General features: G+C 46.0%; 1 protein-coding gene across 1 annotated transcript; it reads left to right on the forward strand.

The window, feature by feature from the left end:
• Nucleotides 1-3,133: 3,133 nt before the first annotated feature.
• On the forward strand, nucleotides 3,134-15,974 carry BATF3 (basic leucine zipper ATF-like transcription factor 3). Its single transcript, XM_053383228.1, has 3 exons — nucleotides 3,134-3,539; nucleotides 8,444-8,548; nucleotides 15,634-15,974. Exons 1-3 carry the CDS (start codon nucleotides 3,474-3,476, stop codon nucleotides 15,817-15,819), a joined length of 357 nt encoding a protein of 118 aa, XP_053239203.1. The 5' UTR covers nucleotides 3,134-3,473; the 3' UTR covers nucleotides 15,820-15,974.
• The last annotated feature ends 2,097 nt before the right edge of the window (nucleotides 15,975-18,071 follow it).

The following is an 18,071-nucleotide window of genomic DNA, read 5'->3' on the forward strand; positions in this document are numbered from 1 at the left end:
GGCCACTGACTAACTTTGGAAAGCTCCTCTTGACAGCAGAGGGACACAGCAAAGGAATGGTATCTACAATATATTACTCCAAGACACTACAAATTCCTTCACCACAATTAAAGACCCATGGGAGCATGACATAGGATATGAAATAAACTCTACCCAATGGTCCAAACTGTGGTCTAAGCCACCATTTAAATCCATCTCAGCCAAAAGAAGAGAGCTCACCTCGAAACTTTTTTATAGATGGTACCTAACACCATGGAAGGAACGCGGGTGGCGCTGTGGTCTAAACCACTGAGCCTTGGGCTTGCCGATCGGAAGGTTGGCGGTTCGAATCCCCGCGATGGGGTGAGCTCCCGTTGCTCGGTCCCTGCTCCTGCCAACCTAGCACTTCAAAAGCACGTCAAACTGTAAGTAGATAAATAGGTACTACTCCGGCGGGAAGGTAAACGGCGTTTCCATGCGCTGCTCTAGTTCACCAGAAGCGGCTTAGTCATGCTGGCCACATGACCTGGAAGCTGTATACCGGCTCCCTCGGCCAATAAAATGAGACGAGCGCCGCAACCCCAGAGTTGGCCACGACTGGAACTAATGGTCAGGGGTCCCTTTACCTTTACCTTTTAACAACATGGAAGCTAGCACTGATACACCCAGGAACCTCACCCAAATGCTGGAGAAGCTGCATGTAATGCATGAAATATGTAAGACATATTTCAGAATGAGCATGTTTTGAGGTGGAATCCATCTCACAAAGTTCTTGCCACTTTCCTTAAACACAATATTTCTTCTTTATTGCAGCCTATCCTTCAAAACTGCCACTTTTGATAGGAGTGGCATTGCCTTTCAGTCCTTTACATTTAAGGATCTTGTAAAGAAGGCAAGGAGAGTAGGTTTTCCTGAAAGCATTCATGATGGATTGGTCCAGTGGTATAATTGTTGCGTTTTTGAAGTGAATTACTATATTTTTTGCACCATAACACTCACTTTTTTCCTCCTAGAAAGTAAGGGGAAATGTCTGTGCGTGTTATGGAGGAAATGCCTACGGGTGGTATGCCTACGGATTTTCCTCCTCTAAAAACTACGTGTGTGTTATGGTCGGGTGCGTGTTATAGAGCGAAAAATACGGTATATTAAGTAAATTCTATCTCTTAGCTATGTGTAATTATTTTGCCTTCTAACTTACAGGAAATCCTATTGTTGTAAAAGCGAAATCTAAAATCTCCTTTTACTTGAAACGTTACAACATTCAACATTTTTATTTTTAACTTGGGCATAAACTGGTGTTGCATCAGAAGGCGTCTGGCTGTTTTCTTAATATAGCTCATCAAGTTCTCCGAGGGACACCTAATAAAAAGACGGCTGCGTGATCCTTGTGTGCATTTGGGCTTGATAGTGTGGTACATTGCCGAGACTGAAATAGGCAGGAGGATTGTGCTTTGGAAAGACTAATGAACTGCAGCGAAAAGAAAACAGTGTTGCATGCAATAAATCTAGTACACAATGGAAAATTATGCCTTTGTTTCATTCTGGACGGCATTCTGGAATTACCAAATTATGGCTAGATGGGAAAACAAGAATATGTGACACTATTTCATCACTTTGGCAAAGGGTCATAGGTCAGTGGTAGGGAGTGAATTTTTCATGTAAAAGTTTCCCAGTTCAATCCCTGGCGTCCCCAAGCTGGGTAAGACCAGCCAGTGTACACAATACTTAGCTAGATGGACAAATGCACTATCGTGGTATAAGATGGGTTCCTGTGTTGCATCTTTGCATCAGTTGTAGAGTTGGAGGCGACCTTGAGGGTCATCTAGATCTGTTTCTGCTGTAAGGCAACCTGTGATCTTTGGATGAAGGGAGGCATATAAACTGAACAAACAAACAAAGGGAAGGGGGGTGTTAACCATTCAGTGGTCTGTCAAGATCCTTGGCAATGTTTCTTTTTTAATATTTATGTTTTATTGAAAATTTTCCTTTTTTTGGAAAGTTTTATGGACACTTTTCAGAATACATTGCAGTAAAAATCTAGCTAAGCTAAACAAACAGAAAAAAGGAAAATGCAAAGTCCTCTCTGATAGGACTCTTATCCCGCACAGAGAGAGGTGGATCCTTCCAGCTCTCACCTGGGAGCTTCCCTTTCTTATCCCAGCCTCTCACCCTGGGAAATCTTCCTTTCCCTCCCTCTCACACAGGGTCCTGCACCAACCATTCATCCCCTTCATCTGCGAGTCATTTCCTCCTTAACCCAGAGTAGAGGATAAAAGCAAGAGCAAAGCAGGAAAAGAAATATATTAGAGGCATGAAAAAGAAGAGGGGGGGAATGAAAAAGATAAATGAATGGATGCCTTTTTCTGACTATTTAAAGAAATAGTAGGATGAACTCGCTAGCAGGATTTGAGCTATGAGCAACAGAAGTAATTAGATGGTAATATTGTGGTTATGATTTGATAGATAAAAGAGGGTGCAGCAGAAGTGGAGAAGCAACAACTCCATGGGGAAAGGGGTGGGAAGTCGACAAAAATAAGAGAATTTTTTTGTTTGTTTGTTTTAACTGCATATGTTTAAAAAGTTGAAACTTAATAAGATATAATTAAATATATATATAAAAGGAAGACATTAGCAGAAAATACAGAAGAGGAACTTCCAATTTTCCATCTGCTGTTTGCATAAAATACGATTCTTTGTTGAAAGTTTTCGATGCGAATACAAAGTGAAAGAAAAAAATATAATCACAAAAAGATTTTTTTTAAAAAAAAAACTTGAATTTGTGATGCAATACGAAATATAAGTCTGTAAGTAATGGAAGCGTGAAATTAATAACAAGGCGATTCTTTTTTCAAGCGGCGCGTGGGCGGCGTGTGGTGGCGAGTTGAGGAACTTCTGGTTTCACACGACCCCTCCGCGCTGATCCGGCCCGGGATGGCAAGCAGGCAGGCGGGGAGCGGTTCTGGCTGGGGCCGCTGCTCTCTTCGAGACACGGCGGCGGGGAAAGGGCGAGGGAAAAGCCCCTGGTGCCTCGCTCCCCCCTCGGGCGGCTCCCTCGCCGCCCCCCGGCCTGTGGTCGCGCAGCCAGTTCCCTCCGAAGTTTCATCCGGGGCGCCACGTGATTTCCACGAAGAACCGCCTCGAGCCCGCCTCGGAAGGCGCCGCCGCCGCCGCAGCCCGGGCGCCCCAGTCAGGCGAGCGCGGGAGCGGGAGCGGGCGCCTGCCTGCCTCTGCTCTCTTCCCGGCCGGGTTCTGCCCCAGCAAGGCGGCGAGCGGCCGGGGAACCACGCGCGCCTCGCGGTTGCCGGCAGCTGCCGGGATGTCCCGGGCTGGGCTTTCCGCCTAGGCTGAGAGGCAAAGCAAGCCAGGCAGGCAGGCAGGCATTCGTCCGGCGCAGCGCGGCGACAACGACGCTCCAGCTCTCCCCCGATGCGCTTTGGCCGCCGCCTCCTGCCGGCTGCGCGCATAAGGAGGAGCGCCAGCGCCGCCTCGGCGGGATGTCTCAGGGCGCGCCGGCGGCGAGCACTTTGCGAAGGAGCTCCTCTTCGGAGGGGACGCAGCAGGTAAGCCAGGGAGAGGGACCGAGGCCGGGAAGTGGGCTGGAAAGGGGACCCGGGGGGAGGGTTGCGCCGAGTCGTCCTTGCGCGCTCCTTCCCAGCAGTGGCGGACCTACATTGGGGGGGAGCTGCTATGGGGGCCCCTTCACAACCAGCAACGGGGTCTAACCACGGTTCTCTTCTTCCATGGGGTTGCTCCACGACAGATCACCACAATTTGCGTTTTTGGGTATCCAAAATTCATAGAATCATCAGAATCTTAAGAGTTGGGAAAGACCCCCAGGGTCATCTAGTGCAGGAATCTCAGCTGAAAGCACCCATGACAGCATGGTCATCTAACCTCTGCTTAAAAACCTCTCGTGGGAGTCAAACAGATCTGACTGTCAGAAAGTTTTTCGGAATGTTTTGTGGGAATGGCCTTTCTTGTAACTTTAAGCCATTGCCTCCAGTCCCACCCTCCAGGAGAAAGCGAGCATGTTCCCTCTTCCATGTGACAACCGTTAAGATATTTGGAGGTGGCTATCATATCTCCTCTCAGTCTCCTCTTTTCCAGGCTAAACATACCCTGCTCCTCATAAGACTTAGTTTCCAGACCCTAAGCTTAGTTTCCTCTCTAGGGTCTGTTTTTTCAAAAAAGGGAAGGGGTTATATTAGCCACAGCAGAACAGCCAGCTTACTGTGCTACTAACTCTCAGACTTTGTTGAAATGTACAGTGGTACCTCAGGTTAAGTACTTAATTCGTTCCAGAGGTCTGTACTTAACCTGAAACTGTTCTTAACCTGAAGCACCACTTTAGCTAATGGGGCCTCCTGCTGCTGCCATGCCGCCGGAGCCCGATTTCTGTTCTTATCCTAAAGCAAAGTTCTTAACCTGAAGCACTATTTCTGGGTTAGCGGAGTCTGTAACCTGAAGCGTATGTAACCCGAGGTACCACTGTATGCAGCAAAAAAAAATCTTATCTGATTTGTGCTACTAGACCCAAAATTTTTAATCAAAGTGGGCTGAAGTCACTTCTGGGGCTCCTCTGGAATTTGGGACCCTGAAGCTTGAGCTTCATTTAGCTTTGTAGTAAATCTGCCCCCTGCTTCTGAGGGATCGGAAATAAAACCACCGTGATCCAAGCAGGGCTGCATAGGTTTGGTGCTGCTGTGCAGCCTCAAAAAACAAAATCAGATCAAAAAAATATATGGGGGTAGAGGAGCAGGGCAGCCAAAATGACAGAGGTGTGTGTAGAGCGGTTTACTTACCAGGAAAGGCTATGGGTTTTGTCTTTTCCTTGTTTTTATTACATATTTTGTGTTTTTAATCTATTTTTGGGCTGTGAACTGCCCTGAGATCTTCAGGGGAAGGGCAGTATATGAATTTAATAAATAAATGAAATCACATGGGGTATGTTTTAGAAGAAATCTGTGAAGCAGGTGAGGGCAGAGGAAAAGGTGTGCACAGAAATAATTCCAGGTGAAAGTTTCCTGCATGGCAGATGACGCTCGCGGCCGTTCCAACTCTGCAATTCTATGATTCTAAGGTCTATGACTTATAAGTTACAAGTTGTCAACTTGGCTATTCTCAATCTTTATGCGACCAGGACCCCTCTACCCCACTTGGCACCACTGAAAGGAACCCTGGTGTACTGTGTCTGCCAGGGATCTCCTATGGGACTATACATTTCAGAACAAACTTAGAACAAGCTGCTCTGTTTGTCCATTTGACACTAACAGAGCAAAGGCACGCAGCTTGAATTTGCCCATTGAACAACAGCCCTATCTTTCTGTGGCTACAAGCCATGATTGCTCTGCCTCCACAGGTTAGAGGCACCAATGCTTCTGAATGCCAGTTGATGGAAACCACCAGAGGGAAGAGAGAGGGCTCTTTGCACAGGCATCTGGTCGGCCACTGTGAGAAGAGGATGCTAAGCTTAGATGGGCCTGAATTTAAATTGCGTAACAATAACTAACAGATCAGTGACTGAGAGAGTGAGAAGAAATAAACTGACAGCGAGGTGGAAGGAGGGAATGAATCAGAGTGGATGGAAAGAGAAAGGAACAGGGAAGGGCAGAAAGGACAATCTCTTTCTCCAGATAGGCCACATCCTTGTTCATCCTGAAATGCTAATTTTTAAAAGTCTCCAGGGAAGGAGGCTAGAATTACCCATAGACATCAATGGGGAAATTAAACAATCTGATATAACTAGGATCGGGCACAAGCATGTCCATTTCGCCCTTCCCAAAGCAGGGAGTAGAAAACCACATTGGAGCGGAGCATCCTCACTTAGGGTTGGCATAAGGCCACAAGCAGTGTCTGTGCAGAAATCATCAAAAATGTCCGGGAAAATCCGGACGTATGGCAGCCCATGTCAGGAGTGTCGTTTTTGCAGATTTCCCTCAGAAATACGGAAGCTCAAAAACATCCCATTTCCTTGCGATTTTGCAATTAAAAAACCAAAAGAACTTTTCTGTCTAGATTTTTGCTTTTTGAAATATGGCAACCCTATCCGTGGTGGGCATGGATTTCTGTCTATTAGGAGTGGATCTTGGGGTAGGGGGATGGCATGGGGAGTGGCTGGAACCCGGAACAAAATTGCACTTCATACTGCAAAATTTTGTTGCAGGACCCACTGTATAATTCTCTAAATCAAAACCCACCAGTGGTCATAAGCAACTCGTTGGTCATGCCTTGCCGGAAGGCAGTAGGTACCCTCAGCGATACCGTCTTGTGTGTGTTTTTTAAAGTTGCTTTTCAAAGAGAAGGAGAAGGAGTGGGGGTGGGGGGCAATGGGGAGAGAAGGAGTGAGTTAGATTGGAAATTCGATGCATTCTCAGTGGGGGAACTCCCGTGCACATGCAAAGTGCTTACCATCACAGAAGACAGTGGGAAGCCTCAGCGAGCAGATCATACCCTTAAGGGGAAAGCAGAGAGAAGACCCAGGTTCGCTTCAGTGATTTTGCTGGGATCCAAGCACACCAAAGCCTTCAGGGCCCATTAAGCTAGGGCTTGCCGATCAGAAGGTTGGCGGTTCGAATCCCCGTGACGGGGTGAGCTCCCATTGCTTGGTAACTGCTCCTGCCAACCTAGCAGTTCGAAAGCACAGCAAAGTGCAAGTAGATAAATAGGTACTGCTCCGGCGGGAAGGTAAACGGTGTTTCCATGCTTCTCTGCTATGCCAGAAGCGGCTTTGTCATGCTGGCCACATGACCTGGAAGCTGTATGCCGGTTCCCTTGGCGCCACAACCCCAGAGATAAGCGCCGCAACCCCAGAGTCGTCCGCAACTGGACCTAACGGTCAGGGGTCCCTTTACCTTTTTTTAAGCACACCAAAGCCTTCCAGGACCCATTAAGCAGAGCGAAGGGGCCATGCCATGCTTCTGAATACCAGCTGCTGGAAACCCCCAGAGGGGAGAGTGCTCTTGTGCTCAGGTTGCACTTGCGGTTTCCAACAGGTCTCTGGTTGGCCACTGTGAGAACAGGGTGCTGGACTTGATGGGCCACTGGCCTGATCCAGCAGGCTCCTCTTACGTTAAGCTGCAGATGCTACAGCAGCAGCCAATCTACCCTCCATTCCCATTTTTTTGTTTCTTTACCAGTTCACCTTCTTAAAAAAATTAAAAAATAGGACACACACCAGGAAGTGTGCAATAACAAATGTTACTGGCGTACTTCACAATGGTCAAAATGAAGAGTTGTGAATTGGGAAAGGGATTTGAACTAAGAAATAAACAAGATCCTAGTCCATCTAGCCCCCAGTGCTCCGGTGATTCTTCCTTCTTTCCATGTTCTTAGGTTAGTCCTTCACCTTTTTGTGTCCACCTTCCCATCTCCCTTCACTCCCAGTTAATGTTTACATGTTGTAGTTGAGTGTGTGTGTCTCTGTGTGTGTGTCTGTGTGTATGTATATGGAGGTTTTGCACAAGACTGCTCTTACACAAGCCTCTGTATTAAAATTTAAGGAGTATAAAGGTTTAGTTATGTTTGGCAAACGTACCCCCAGCATGCAGTAGTTGGAAGTAGGCATGTTTGGAAATGTGTCGGCAACTGCAAAGGACATCTCTTGTATGTGCCAATTTCTCCTGAAGCGCAGTTTTAATTTTATTCTTAATACTGCTGTTTTGCAGAAGAGCAGTTTAAAAATAATAATAATATGATTACCTTCAGCCACAGTTGGTGGAAATAGGCATGATACATCCTTTCCTTTTGGCTGATGAAAACAGAATGACTAGGCTGTGCTCAGGCAAGGAGCAAATGAAAACAGAAGGTGCAGCAATAGATGGCATGTTGTTGTTTAGTCGTTTAGTCGTGTCCGACTCTTCGTGACCCCATGGACCAGAGCACACCAGGCACTCCTGTCTTCCACTGCCTCCTGCAGTTTGGTCAAACTCATGCTGGTAGCTTCGAAAACGCTGTCCAACCATCTCATCCTCTGTCATTCCCTTCTCCTTGTGCCCTCAATCTTTCCCAACATCAGGGTCTTTTCCAGGGAGTCTTCTCTTCTCATGAGGTGGCCAAAGTATTGGAGCCTCAGCTTCACGATCTGCCCTTCCAGTGAGCACTCAGGGCTGCTTTCCTTCAGAATGGAGAGATTTGATCTTCTTGCAGTCCATGGGACTCTTAAGAGTCTCCTCCAGCACCACACTGCAAAACTTCACTACACACACACCTACACAATGTGCTTCATTGCATCCACAGTCAGTGCATGTGATTTTATACTGGAAGCCTCTACAAACTGGATTAGCCGTGGATTGGAATAATCTTAATTAACTTGGGGGCGGGGGAACCAAATTAACTGGCTGCCTGTTGGATGAATTCTGTGAACGCTGCGGGTGGGGGTGGGGAATGGAGGCACAAGGAGCTTCAAATCCACATTAAACTCCTTTGTAGGTGAACCCTAACTAAGTCATCTGATTTTGTTGGCCAGGGTCATGAAGACGATGAAAGGAAAGTACGACGGAGAGAGAAGAACAGAGTTGCGGCCCAGAGGAGCAGAAAGAAACAAACACAGAAAGCAGATAAACTCCACGAGGTGAACATTGCTGTAGATCCCTGAGGGAGGGAAGAGCACTAATACCACTCCTGAGTGCAAATTAAGGCCCTCTTCATACTTGTTTAAGGGCTGAACAAAATGGCAGCATTTGTCAGGGCTGGGGAACCTGGCTTGTTGTTGAGCAGCTGTAAAGTAGCAAAGGGGAGTGTGTGTTTTGTAGCGGAAAAGCAGCTGGTGGGAGGGGGGTGCTTAACCCTTTCTCTGCCTACTGGTACTACTGTCCTCCCACCCCACGCTGCTGCTTTTTCCTTGGATGCAGCAAACATGAGTCTGGAAGAGAAGCAGCTGGGGGGAGGTGTTGTATGGAGAAGGAACAGGCAGGGGAATCACTTGCCTTGCAGTATCTGAAGGGCTGTCAAACCGAAGAGAGAGCTGGTGTGTTCTCTGTTACTTGCAAGGGGTGGCACTAGAACTGATGGGTGGAAATTGCAGGGAAGTGGATTTTGGCTTAAACATTTAGGTGAGACATCCAAATGGTTATGGGTTGTTTGACAGTGGAACAGCCGGCCTTGGGAGGGGTTGGGTTCTCCTTTGCTGGTGGTAGTGTAGCAGAGGTTGTAGACAGCCATCTGTCAGGGAGGCAGCAGTTGCATTCTGCACTATAGATCCTGCTTTCAGCAACGGATTGGATGACCTACAAGGTTCCTTCCAGTTCCATGACTCTTAAGATATTCACATGCAAACACCTGTGGAATTCATGGTCCCCTTCTACCATTTTGCATCTGTTCAGTCACTACCGTGTTAGCAGTTTGGCGATGTGGCAAACACTGCCTTGCATGACTGGAGTGGACGACATTTTTAAATTATTATAAATGTTCATACATAAATACATCCTTTTATTTGTATGCCATATTTCTAGTGTTCAAACCATTACATAATTGCAAATATAATAAAAATGGTCTTAAACAATAAATGAAACACATTAAAAAGTACAGAACTAAACTGAACAACTTCCACATTAAATCACAACAAGATCGAAGAGTAAAGATACAAAAATTAACATCAATAGCAGCAACAACCTTTCACTCTCCTCCCCACAACAAAACAAAACAATACCCCAGCCCAAGAGTCTGTTCAGCAGCCTCAGCTTTTGTAGCTGGAGTCAGTCAGGGCCCCAGCATCCCAGGCCAGGTGGGAAAAGGCCTGCAAGGCAGGGAGCAGGTCTTCCACGACTCATAACCAAGATGGTCTCTGGTCTCTTCAGCAACTTCAGCTTCTGCAGCTGGAGTCAGTAAATCCTGTGACCAGGCAGTCCATAATGTGATGTGCAATGTCTGTCATGTGTTATTCCAGAGTGGCCAACCAGATGCCTATGGGAAACCCAGGTGCAGGGCATGAGTGCAGAAACCCTCTTCCATTTTTGTTCCCCAGCAGCTGGCATTCAGAGGCAAACTGCTTCTCATCTTGGAGGTAGCATTTAGCCATTGCCAGTTTTCCTGAAGGAGCTCAGCTTTGGTGTGTCAGAAAACCTCAGGCCCATCTATTTCTGCATTCTGTTTCTGACAGAGAGGCTAGCAGGATGCTCAGAAGGCAATGTGCAGCGGAGCTGAACACCCCCAGCTGTTTGAAGAGGGCATTGGTGATCAGTGGTAGACTGCCTCTGATCACAGATGTTCCATGCTTCACCCTTGAGGCTCCTAGGTGGTTCTTTCCTCTGCAAACACATTTTCAAGGATGCTTAAACTCGTGGTTCTCAATGCAGGCTGGGGCAGTGAATTCTGCATAATAATTACAAACCACATGAAGTACAGTTTTGACTGGCCTGCATCTTACACACCCTGCCAGGTTCAGAAGATCCTGGAGTATGTCATGTTTTGACTCAGAATCGGTGTGTTTTTCACTGTTCACTCTCTCTGCAATGTTCATGATATTAGAAGTCTGTGCCACAGCCCTTCTTGCTGTTGCGTGTCTTTCAGGGCTATAAAGCCCCGATTGCCAAAGGCTTTCCCTTTGCTCTTTTCAATGTGTCTTCTATGTAACAAGTAGAGCGGAAGAAGACGGGGTTCCTACACTTTAACTGGTGTACAGAAAAGGAGCTTTCAACAGGTGTAGCTTGTGTGGAAACTATTTTTTACCAGAGTCATGGCAGTTCTCCGACTTTTTTTTTTTTTTTGCAGGCCACTTACTGGCGTGGGAGTGGCCCCTCAGGAGACCATTTAGTAAATATTTTGTTATTCTAAAAATCAAAACATAGATTTCAGATTTTAATAACATTTCCCCTTCAGTGTTGGCATTGTTGTCAAAACAATTGCTTTGGTATGAAAATGTCCCTTTATCTAGTAACATATAAAGGGGAATAATAATAATAATAATAATAATAATAATAATAATAATAATAATGCCGCCCTTCATCATAAGATCTCAGAGCAGTTCACAGAATAAAATACAGGATAAAAACATGTAAATAAATAAATAAAGCAGCAAAACAATAACCGGCCCCCTTCTCACAGACAACATTTAAAAGGCTGTAGGATATAAATCAGCCAAGGGCCTGGTTGAAGAGCAATGTTTTTGCCTGGTGCCTAAAAATATATAATGAAGGTACCAGGCGAACCTCCCGGGGGAGAGCGTTCCACAGATGGGGAGCCACTGCAGAAAAGGCCCTTTTTTGTGTTGCCACTAGGCCTGGGCGATATATCAGTATATCGCCCAGGACTGGTATGAGGAGCAGACTGCAATGTCCGCTTCACTCAGTGATATATCGCTGGTGAAACCGCCACCGCTCCTGAGTCCCTCCGCTAGCAACTTCCTCCAGTGAGCGTTACTAGCAGAGGGACTCAGGAGCGGGGGCGGTTTCACCAGCGATAGATCACTGAGTGAAACCGCCATCCCACTCTGCCCTCATACTGTGCAGAGGAAGAAAACAGATGCATCGGTGAGGCGCCGATACAGCTTGCGCCTCTCTCTGCATCTTTAAACTGCTTGGCTGAAGAGTGTGTGGTTGCCGCTCCCCTCGGCCGAGCAGTTAAAGGATCCCCCAGCCCAACGCTGGCTCCTGCAGAAGATGGAGGGGAGGACCAGGGATGGCTCTTCTGGGATTGGGGAACCCTCCCGCGCCCCAGCTGAGCTAGACAAACAAGCTGCATTGGCCCAGCCTGCTAGGCATTGGGGTGAAACCGTCTCAGTTTCCGCAGTGAGAGCTGCGACAAATTCTCCCGGCGCCTTGCAGGCTGAGGCCAATGCAGCTTGTTTTTTCAACATCGCGGTATATCACCAGACCACAATGTTTGACTGGTGATATACCGCGATGTTGAAAAGCTGATATCGCCCAGCCTTCGATGCTACCCTTTGAGCTTCACGTGTAGGAGGCATACGGAGAAGGGCCTCAGATGATGAACGCAGAGTCTGGGATGGTTTATATGGGAAGAGGTGGTCCTTGAGGTACTGCGGTCCTCATCAGTTTAAGGCTGCATCAGTACTGTACAGCAGTACCATGGGTTAAGAACTTAATTTGTTCTGGAGGTCCGTTCTTAACCTCAAACTGTTCTTAACCTGAGGTACCACTTTAGCTAATGGGGCCTCCCGCTACTGCCACGCTGCTGCTGTGCGATTTCTGTTCTTATCCTGAAGCAAAGTTCTTAACCCAAGCTACTATTTCTGGGTTAGTAGAGTCTGTAACCTGAAGCGTCTGTAACCCGAGGTACCACTATATTATGAAAATCACAGAGACTAGTCAATAAGCTGTCCCTGATCAAAGCGGTCCCAATCTCCTTTATCAGAAAAAGTCAATCAATCAAATGTCAGGCCAAGAACATCTGTTCTTCAATGTTCTACAAACTTCCTGCAGACTACCTGAATGGTCTGTTGTTCGAAAGCCCCCGGTTGGGACCATGTTGCAACTTTAGAGTAGTAGTTTCTTTAGTCTCACATTCCCCTGGAGTACATTTCTGCATTCCTTTTAACTCTCCTTTCCCTTTCACTCCTGTAACTGATTACTGTAAAGCTAATTTTCTTTAGAAGAGAGGCTCAAAACTGGAATAAGAAGGGTGTTGGCCAAGACTGTGTTCAGTGAGGTCGTAACAACTACTGTGAGTTTTATCATTTAGTGCTTCAACGCTTTCTTATGAGCAATCCTGAATGCATTTTAGGACATTAGGGGGGAGAACCAGAGAGATTAATGTGACATTTCCATAGAAGAGAGCAAATTATTCATCCCCTCCATGTGTGGTACGTGGCACACTTCAAGCAGGTAATGAACTTAGTGACCATAGCAGCTGTTCCGGGCAACTGCTTCTATCTACTTTTCTTTTTTAAGGTGTATTGCTATAAATTCTCCTAGCCACATTCAAATCAGGGGGGGAACCAGCAACCTGCTGTACATTTGCATTGGTGCCTAAACCACCTCTCTTTTCCCCACGTGCACTTAAAAAATAATAATTTAAAAAGCAGCTTTGCGTCTATGTTTCATTTGACAAGCACACCGATGAAGAAAGCAGATAATGTTTGATAAAGGAGCAGAGAGGATGGGAGACTACAGGAAGTGCAGATTATTAAGATTGTTTCATTTTAAAAATGGAAGCTGTGATGATCCAGGAAAGGGTTTGCAAATGATGTGGGTTTTGTGGAAGGATTTGAAAGAGGAGAGTGATATATGCAGAGCTCACCAGGGGGCTTAATAAACTTTCCTGCCTCCTGGTTTTCACCTGTTCTTTTTTTAAAACAACAACACAAAAACTGACAGACCACAAGAGATGGATATTGGGTTGTGTTTGGTTTGATTGCAAGCCTCTCCACAGTTATGGGTGTTTCTTTATTTCCAGTTGGTTCCTCTCCTCATAATAGACATGTTTGTGTGCGTCCGTTTCTGATGGCAGCAGATCTAAGTAACTGCTAGGTTTTCAGAACATGGGAGGACAGCAATTGTTGCCTTTCCCCCACCAGCAGTTGAAAGGGAAGGGTCATAGCTCAGTGAGAGAACATCTGCTTTTTCATACAGAAGGTCCCAGCTATCACTAGGTACTGTAGGGTATGTTCTGAACACCTGGAGTGCTGCTGTCCACCAGCGTAGGGAACACTGAACTAGATGAGCCAGTGGTCTGATTCGGGGTGTGTTCCCATTAGTGCACAACGAAGTTGTATTTTGCGTTGTGCGTCTGTGTTTGTTTCACAGCTCTTCCCCTGGCTGTTCACATCAGCACAGCTTCATCAGTGTCAGATTCATTTCTGTTTATGAATGCACCGGGGTCATTGACTAGAGGCAAAGTAGAAACAGCTTAAGGAATCCAATTGATGTGCGGCTAATTTGAGAAATAGTGCATCAAACTGTATTATTTTATAAGAGGGGACAGGAACTCAACACTAATGTCTCATAGCAAATGCAACTGATCTGTAGAAACGACTGTGCAACTTGAAAAAAGAGGCAAGGCGTGTACTTTTGTAAACCAAGAAAATCTATAAAAAGAAGAAAAAATAAAAATAAGAGAGGACAGGATCCATATGTGTTTTGATGGCCATCATGTGTGAATGTGAATTAAAAACCCAGCACTGGAAACGCAGTGTGTGCACAGCTATTTTCATAAGACTATTGTAATATGGACAGATGTAGAGGGGCTGTGTTTCTTGCTTGAAGAGGACAGGCCTCCGTTTGAAGGTGTCCTCTGTCTTAAAGGGCTGCTGCCTGGTCCTAGTCCAGTTTCAAGATAAGAAGGGAGAGCAGGAAGGACCTTGAAGTTGCACATCAACAGTTAGCGGCATCTGGGCCGCAGATTGTGCAGGCTCCTCTACATGTATAAATTAGCACATGTACATTTTAATGCAAATCAGTGCCTTCATGCGTCTTCTCCTGCTTGGGTGGTAGATTCCCACTGTATCGGCATTTCTCTGTCATGGCTAATAGTTTGGGGATAGGTCTGTCTGCCATGAATGTGTCTATCCCTCTACCACAAAGGGCCAACGCCTCTGATATGCAAACAGTAGATTTGCATTAGTGAAGGCTGCAGTAATTGAGTGTACACACTAATCTTGTTCATAGCACACAAAAAATGTAGTTTTTCTCAGTCGGGAATTATTCATGCTCATCCTCAACATGGTGGCTTCTATCAAGATTGGTTCTAAATCCTGCCATCTCCACAACTTTTCCTGTTCACATATACCGTATCCCAGGGGAACAAAGAAGGAAATGGTCATTGTGACTGCCCACCCACTCATTTATTGCCATTATCGCCTACATCTGTTTTTAAATAGGTACAGTGGTACCTCAGGTTAAGAACTTAATTCATTCCGGAGGTCCGTTCTTAACCTAAAACTGTCCTTAACCTGAGGTACCACTTTAGCTAATGGGGCCTCCCACTGCCGCTGCGTGATTTGTGTTCTCAGCCTGAAGCAAAGTTCTTAACCCAAGGTACTATTTATGGGTTAGTGGAGTCTGTAACCTGAAGCGTATGTAACCCGAGGTACCACTGTACATAGCAATCGTTCCAAAATGGGCTTAATTTTCAGAACAGGTTTCTCAAAAAGCACTTTTTGTGGGGCCAAAGATATGCACTAGGTTATGTGTGGACTTTGTAGGGAAAGCAAGAACTCATTCTCCATTGGTTGCCGCATAAAATGTCATGTGTGTGCAGCCAGAATCTCAGGTCTGGACCCAGATGTCGTGAAGCTTACTCTGTTGCCTCAAGGTGCAGTGATTTACATATCAAACTTGCCTTACCCCATAAATTACTGTTAGTGGCTACTTACCAGTATGCTTCTGACTGCAAGTTGTTGGAAACCATAGGAGGGGAAAGTGCTGTTGTGTTCAGATCCTGCTTACATGCTTCTCATCGGCATGTAATTGGCCACTGGGAATAGGATGCTGGGCTAGATTGGCCATTCACCTGATCCACCAGACTTTTTAAATCTTCTTAAACTAACAAAGCCCAGACCATGATGTACAAGGAATATCACACAGAGACGCGATCTTCAGAGTAGCTCTTGATAGCTAATACCAAGTCTGGTTTTATCTGATTTCTTCCCCTTGCCTTGTTTTTATTTACTTTGCAATGAGGAAACAGTGAAGTGGGAGAAATGTGCCTGGCAGTGGCTGGCTGGGTTGCATGCTTAACTCATGTGATAATCCGTTTCAGGAATACGAGTGCCTTGAGCAAGAGAATATCTCCCTGAAAAAAGAAATTGGAAAGCTGACCGACGAAATGAAACACTTGAGCGAAGTCTTGAGGAACCACGAAAAAGTCTGCCCTCTGTTACACTGCTCTTTAAACTTTGGCTTGATTCCTAGACACGATGTCCTCAGTGGCCCCTTGCCAAGATGAGGAGGCCACCTTCAGAGGATCTGCAAGTTCTACTGATACGAGAGAGTTTTCGAGAGCCTCTTTCTTTTCCACCATGCTTCATGGACATGACAAGCACTCTTGCAACTTGCGACTGCATTCCCACTGCGAAAGTCTAGTAAATAATCAAGATGCTGTCTTGAGGATGGAAAACATGGATGGGCTGCAACCTTGTGGGAAAATCATTGGACAAAGCTCTCTCTCTCTCTCTCTCTCTCTCTCTCTCTCTCTCTCTCTCTCTCTGCATATTTCCACTGTGTGCTGTTTGTCCAGCAAGGAATCTGAAATGTGGCCTTGAATGCAAATAATGTCATCACATTTATTTTTAAACATACAGCTTTCTTGTCCTCATTGTTGCTAAGAAATGTGCTGGTGTTGATGAGGAAAGGGGAAGAGCCTGTTCTGGAGCTTGAAACCAAAATGGATAGTGGGCACATCCTGGAGCCAAGGATTGGCACTTCTGCTTCTCTTGCCTACCTACCAGATTCTTTGTTCCCTATGTGCCTTGGGCTTCTCCTCTTCCACTCTCTGTCAAGTTCTGTGAAAATCCAAACATTGCAATTGCATGTATACTTTTCGGGCTTGTTGCAGTCATACATAAATTCAGTGATACAAATGCAGCCATCTCCCCTGGTGATTGGGTAGCCCACATCCTAGGCCTATTTTTTTCTTCTTCTTTTTGGTGGCAGCGGGGGGGGGGGGTGTTCCCAGCTTTCAGGAGAGGCCTGAGTGAAGCATGCAGAGGATGGCAGAGGGAAGAAGAGAGGAAGATTCCCCTCTCTTGAGTAATACCCTGGGCTTTCTTGACTGCGAGCACACCATGAATTTAAAGCACATGAGCTCCTCCAAAGATTCCTAGGAACTCTAGTTTATTGTAGCTCTGTGAGGGGCTAACTATGGCTCCTAGGATGCTCTGGGGAAAGCCACATGCTTTAAATGTATGACATGTATGTTCTTTCATTCCTTTAGAAAGTACCAAATAATGATCCTATGGTTTGCCTACGTTGTTGAACTGTGCCTCCAGCATTGATACCCTTTTATTTCCTCCTCCTTTTGAGCCACTGTTCTGAACCCCATTCTACAGAGAACATATTGTTGCCCCCCTTTTATTTGCACTGTTCTTCATCATCATGAGTCCCTTCCATGCCACCCCATAAGGAAAAAAAGCATTTATCTGGCTGGTGAGTTCCTGCTTTATTATGGATCAGAGCCAAAGTCTAAAGCTAATCACATTTTCGGCGTGTTTGCTGAATGACTCCGAGACCTGCATGAAAATATCTGTTTCCCCTTCCTTTATGGAGGGTGAATGTGCATCACCACTCATGCCCATAACTGGCATGTCTTTGAAAACCACAAATCCTCACTGAGTTTCATTTCAGGAACACAGCCTCACCCTTTTCTGCCCGTGTTCATTGGACTGGGAACATGGGAAGCTGTCTTGTACCGAGATGGACCACTGAGCCATCTAGCTCACCATCCTCTGCACTGACCCACATGGGTGCTCCAGGGTTTCAGACACAGCCAGCCCTACCTGGAGATGCTGCAGATTCAACCTGGGACCTTCTGCAATCAAAGCAAATGTCCTACCATGGAGCCATACCCCTTCCTCTGGGATTTCTCTGCTGTTTTCAGAGCTGGAAAAGCTGACAGTGTGATCTGATGAACGTTCAAGCTCAGTGTTCATTGGAGTTTACACTCTAAAACAGAGATGGGAAACATCTCCAGAACTTTTGAGAATCCATCTTGCATCATCCCTGACCATTGGTCAGGCAGATGAAAGCTGGAGTCACAACATCAGGAGGGAGGCATCTTCCCCACCTGCCTCCTCTCTTCGGTACCTGACATAGCTGTGGGTTAAAATAGTAGAAAGGCCATATTCGTTCACAGTGTATGGAGGGAGGCAGAACTTCTGCTAGATGACTAAAGGAAACTCAAGGACATCTGAAAACAAAGTTCTGATTTATATGGTTTTGCTTCCATTTTCAAGTCCTTGAGCCAGGGAAATATGCGTTCACCACATAGCCACATTTTTCAACGCTTACAACAATGAGGATCTGGGATTCTCCAAAAAGGGAAGTTCATGACTTTTTCAAAGAGGACCTTTTGGTTTCTCATCACTTATGCAACAGGATACTTTTAACCCCCTTTTCTAAAGTACACTTTTGGTTCTGAAGTGAGGATACTTAAATAGCCATTCTGTACTTCTGCGAATGGCATGTCCTGACTGGATGAAC

The sequence above is a fragment of the Podarcis raffonei genome, chromosome 3 (assembly GCF_027172205.1).
Source record: "Podarcis raffonei isolate rPodRaf1 chromosome 3, rPodRaf1.pri, whole genome shotgun sequence".
NCBI classification, from domain to species: Eukaryota; Metazoa; Chordata; class Lepidosauria; order Squamata; family Lacertidae; genus Podarcis; species Podarcis raffonei.